Consider the following 5,570-nt stretch of genomic DNA (forward strand, 5'->3'; position numbering starts at 1 on the left):
GGGCGCCGCGCCGCGCCGGGAGCCGCTCGGCCAGTGCCCGCGGACCGTGTCGGACCTGGCGCTGCAGAACGCCTTCGGGGAGCGCTGGGGGCCCTGCTTCGCCGAGTACGACTGGTGCTCCACCTGCTCCTCGTCGTCCGAGTCCGACAACGAGGGCTACTTCCTGGGGGAGCCCATCCCGCAGCCCGCGCGCCTGCGCTACGTCACCAGCGACGAGCTGCTGCACAAGTACAGCGCCTACGGCGCGCCCAAGTCCTCCACCCTGGGCGGCCGCGGACAGCTGCACAGCCGGAAGAGGCAGAAGAGCAAAAACTGTATCATTTCCTAAGGGGCGGGGCGGAGGCGCGCGGGCGGCCGGCGGGGAGCCAGGGTGCGGCGGGCCTGGGGTGCGCAAATTCTCGGCATGTTGAACCTTATTTGCACATTTCCCTTTGGAAACACGCTAGACTCTGGAGGCCAGGGTCGGTCACCTCCTCCCCCGTGTCCTGTGTTGGTGGCCGCTCACCAGACGGCAAGCTGTCCCCCGCTCGCTTCCACCCTCCCAGTTCTCTTCCTTTTAGGACCCTTTTTCCAGTGAGTAATTTTGTTTATTAGCCAGGACCTGAGACTAAGTTATTTACTTGTCCATTGTAAATGCAATGTAAATGAGAGTTCTGATAAAATATTTTTGTATTTTGTAATATCAAAGGAATTTCTATATCGTAGTGGGGCTTGCATGCACATCCAGCGTTGTCTTTGAGTAGTACTGAAAGGTGGGCAGGACCACCAGGTTTCTTTTCTATACAGATTTGTTACATGTCGGTAAGACTTTTTTCAAAGGGATATATTCGATTGGGCTTTTTGTAGCTGAAAAAAAAATTTATTCTTCCCAAAACATTGGATGCTCCGTTCCATCTTAAGGAGCTGTCCTTAAGCCCTCTTCCACCCCTGGTAGAATTTATTCTCTACAAAGTGGTAGTACTTTTTTGACTTGCAAATGTAACTTTTGCTGATTAGAGATACCGACCGGGTCAGTAGAGTCCCAGCTGGGAACTTGAAGTTGCTTAATACCGACCCATCCCTTGGGGAAATCTAAGTGACCGTGTGAGTGGTGCCCTTGTGTGCTGTCAGCATGACGTTGTTTTGACATTGTTCTCTGGTGCTCGTTTCCTGGGTTGTATTACTTGCTTTCCTTCTCCAAGGCAGACGAGCTGCTGCCTTAGCCTGACAACCGGTTGTCCTCAGAGCAAATGAACTTGGGCGTCTGGAACTGAGTGACAGATGGGTGCTGGGGGCTCCAGGCAGGACGGAGTGTAGCCTCCCCCGAAAGGAGAGGAACAAGCGATCTGGACGCATATAGCAGAAGGGCCATAGGAGTGGGGGGTCAGGAAGAAGACATTCTGGACAGAAAGCGGAGGAGAGGCCACAGCTGTCTTGAGTATTCCCAGCACCACTAGAGAATCCAGCTTAACAGACTCAGTAACCAGAGTGGCCGGGTGCCCCGGAAGGTGGGGCTGCGAAGATTTCAGGGTAAAGTCTCAGAGAAACAGACTTTGTTGAAAGGAGAGATCTCCATTCTAAACTTCCAAGACCGTTGGTCAGATAGAAAACCCGCTCGAAGTGAGTTTGCTTACAGAAGACATTGAACGGTTGTGCTATTTATAGTAAAGTAAAACTTCCTGCCTCGCTTCAGTTAGAAATGAAGCACTTGCTCTTTGTCCCTCCTTCTCCTCCCCTCAGTGGATTGTAGCAGTGGAAGTGCTCCCTCTGAGGACCCACTTAGTGAGCTGTTCTGTCCACGTAGTCCACGGTGTGTCTCGGGGGCCATCTGCCGTGGTGAGGTGAGCGTGGTCCCTTTTCAGTATAGTAGTTAACATTTTCTAGTATTTTTATGGAGGGAACGTGAAGAGCGGCTTTTCAGATGCCGTCCCAGACGGGTCTGGGGAGAGGAAAGCTGTAAAGAACATGGTAATGGCACTCCATTCAGGATGTATTAAAGTAATTTGCTTTTCAGGTATTAATATGACATTTGTCATTGTCACTGATTTTTTAAAAAAGCAATGCAAATGTTGGTTGTGACTGTTTTCCGCATGCTATCTTCATATCGAAATGCTTCATTAATTATCCTAGCCTCTGGAGAATTAACTTTAATATGTTTGTATAGTAGGTTTGTAAACTGCTTGGCAAATTGATTAAGAAATTACGTGCAGCGCCATGCTACTCAAGTGGCAGGTTTCTGGTAGAAATTGGGCGAGTCCAATTTGGAATTCTGGGTGCCTCAACGGTGAGAGTAAAAAGGCATTGTTGGAAAAAGAAAACAGAGAGGAAAGGTCGATCTCTTAAGTTAGCAAATGGTTGTGTGTTTATCTGCTGTGGCCCCAAATCCAATGAAAGAAATTCTCCCATTTAAAATAGTAGCTCTTACACATCCCAAACAAGGCTTTCACCATCATTACAGAAAGAGGCGACCTCAACACTGACCTAATCTTACCCCCGGGGACCTGGGTCCACAGGGGTCATTTCAGGCCCCGCTGTCAGAGAGCAGCCAGGGAATTCCCCAGCAGAGCTGGGGGGAGGACGAGGTCCAGGCCAGAGGGTCACGCTGTACTAGCGAGATGACCTCCGCCTCTCCGGCGAGGGCAGATTTCTTCAGCCAGGTGCCTTACAAGAGAGGGTCACTGGTGGAAGGTCAGTTCCTCCCCATGTGGTGGGTGCTCCAAGTAGGTGCCCAAGAAGACCAGGCATCACTGTACTGGGACGTCTACCTACCTGTCAGTGGTAAATTACATGTACCACTCTAGGTCGCATTCCCGGGAACTCGGTGCACTCTCTCCTGAGGCAGGAACGTGAGGTTCTCACCTGATGTCTCATCAAAACCCTTACCTGGCTGAGTGCTCTCCTGTGTGGGGCTCCACGCCCTTCCTTGAAGATCATCATTTCATCTTCACTTTCTTTAGCCTGGTTTCAGAGGAGCCGTCTTTTCCCAGTTTCCTCTCCTCCAGTGTCTTGACTGGTTTTCTCTCTACCTCTCCCACCCCTGGGCTTGCCTTTGGTTAGACTTGCGTCTTCAAAGTTCTGTCCATTTCTTATTGCTGCTGGATTCAGAGGCCGCAGAGCTAGCTCCTTTTCAGGACGGGAAGCGTCCATCATCAAGGCCTCCCTTGGAGCCCTGCAAGCTTATGGCACCAAGTGTAGCAGTCAAGGTCTGTCCTTCTGCCATTTAGCTTGGGGATCTCTGCCAAATATGAAGGTGACTGAGGCAGGGGAAATCAGGCCACGTGCGCTGGTTTTCCGCGCGTCCAAGGCAGCGATCCTGGTGTTGGTTTTTGACACCTTCTTTCCACATTCACCTTTTATTCTGTGGTCCTTCCTTTCTCTTTCCAACCAACCGAGCGAACAAGCGGTTTTGCTTTTCCAATACGAGACATGAAGGCAGCACTTTCTCACCTCCTGCACCATAATGTGATGATTTCTCTTGCAGGAGTTTTTGCTCCTTGGGTTCTGCTAGCCATTGCTCAGTCTGGGCAGGGCCAGCGATAGCACGTACGAGCTCTTGCTCTGCCCGCCCTGCCACCTGAGCAGATGTCAGAAAGGCATTGCTGTGTACCTTCCACAGGAACGTGGACACAGCCTTGGAAGCCTCTGGCCACTCCAACCAGCCAGGGCCAGTTGATTAGAACTGATCTTATTTGTCCGCTAACAAATCTTATTTATGAACTGATTCTTATCTGTTACTCACCCTGGCTCTCTTGCCATGGAATAAAACAGTGCACTCAATATTTAGGAAGCATCAATCATAAATAATTGGAAGATTTCGTGTTTATCCCGCAGATGGTGGTGGCTGGAGGAAGCCAACCTCCTAGGCTAAACGAAGACAGATTTCTTCATCCTCCTTTTCCACATTCGGGTTCTTGGCCAATTAGCACAAGCAGCCTTCGTTCATTCTGCAGAGCTCAAGTAAGACTCCCCAGTTTTCTTCATCTAACCCCACCTTCTAATGAGAGAGGAAACAAATATTTAAATTGCTAAAGGAGAAAGTGCTCCTTGTGTATTTCTAACGGAAACCAGATGCTTCTGCCTGAGAAGGAGGATCCAACCACGGGCCGGGAAAGTAGAAAAGTGAACCAGTTATCCAGGTATTTGATGTAACAGGAATTGCCCCTGGCAACTGCCTGGCCCTCCAGAGCTTTAACAGGGGCTCTGCAGGAAGTCTTCCCCAGGCATCTGCTGCTGGCTCAGAAGGCATTGCAGACTGCCACCTTTTGAGGTCCATTTCTTTCAGTACACGAGCAGTGGAAATGAAGGAGTTTGTCCCGCTGGACCTCAGCAAACATCAGAGCGTGTCTGCATGACCATTCAGCAGTCATCATTCAGGTCAGGATCACAAAAGAAGTAGATCCTTTTTCCATTTCCCGTAAGAGTAGCTCAGTGCACATGAGCCTCCCGTGCAACGTGAGTCACAGTTGGGAGCTGTACTATTTTATAAGCTTATTTCCTGCCAACAAAACTAGCTTTCCTCAAGAGAATAAAGAGAAGGAGCGCCAAGTCACACAGTGTTAGGGAACATCTCTGTGATGTAGACAGGATGAATCAGTAGGATAGAAAAACCGTCTTGTTCCGTCCTGAGAGTTTTCGGAGCCGTCCCTTCACTCACTGGGCATTTGGCCGATGACATTCAGTAGGTCACTGATGGTGCTTCTCGGAAATTTTCAGTTACTTACGATAAGGTCTGTTCTCAAGCCTATCAAATGGATTTCCATATTTTTCCATAACGTGCTCTTGCTTCTGTCATAGACCCCAACTTAATATTTGTAGGCCTGTGAGTCCTCCATTTTCTCCAGAAAATTAGGACTTCGACAGTTCCCTTCCCAGCCTCATTCCTTCCTGCACAGGGCTGCTGTGCCCATCTCCGGCTTTAATTTCGCGGGCATAAACGAAACCTCCAAGGGCCTGAGAAGGCGAGGCGGGCGGCATCTGCTGTGTGTCAGGTGTGAAGCTGTGTGCTGTTAAGAAGGCCCGCCACGGGCCTTTGCTGTGGGCTCTGCCAGAGACTGTTCTGAACACTTTGCTTGAGATCCGTGCCCTGTAAAATGGATATGATGTTTTACTGATGTCTGTAATACATTTGTAAACTTCCAGTAAAATTTGAATAAAAGAAACGTTGCCGTGCTTCTCAGTCCTCCCTCACGTGCCGGATTTCGGGGGTGACCCTACCTTCGACTGTCTCTGTGCAGGAGCGAGAGGCCACTCCTGCTGGGGGGTGAGATTCACCATGAAAGATGAGCCTCGGTGTTCACGTCTGGGTTTCTCTCAGCCTTGGCTCCCTCTGGGCTTTGGGCCCCTTCACTTTCTGTTGCAGAGGGCCGTCCTGTGTGCTGGAGGACTGAAGGGTGATCAGCGCCATCACTGGCCTCTACCCACTACTGCCTGCAGCATCTCCCCCAGTTACGACAGGTAAAAATGCTTCCAACGTTGAACCGTTAGGTAAACACTTTCCTTTTTAAAGAAGGAAAACAAAAAATAGTCGATGAGGCTGTGAAGAAACGAGCGCTTGTGGCGCTGTTGGGGATATAAAATGGTGCAGTGCTGTG

General features: G+C 50.1%; 1 protein-coding gene across 1 annotated transcript in view; it reads left to right on the forward strand.

The window, feature by feature from the left end:
• Positions 1-5,155, forward strand: part of Prickle2 (prickle homolog 2) — a gene marked incomplete in the record, with an annotated part of 305,675 nt that extends 300,520 nt beyond the window's left edge. Inside the window, 1 exon segment of the mRNA XM_013506943.1 lies at positions 1-5,155. Within this exon segment, the coding sequence (XP_013362397.1) occupies positions 1-328 (328 nt within the window).
• Between the last annotated feature and the right edge of the window lie 415 nt (positions 5,156-5,570).

Source organism: Chinchilla lanigera, unplaced genomic scaffold (assembly GCF_000276665.1).
Source record: "Chinchilla lanigera isolate Chin_1 unplaced genomic scaffold, ChiLan1.0 scaffold00116, whole genome shotgun sequence".
Classification (NCBI taxonomy): domain Eukaryota; kingdom Metazoa; phylum Chordata; class Mammalia; order Rodentia; family Chinchillidae; genus Chinchilla; species Chinchilla lanigera.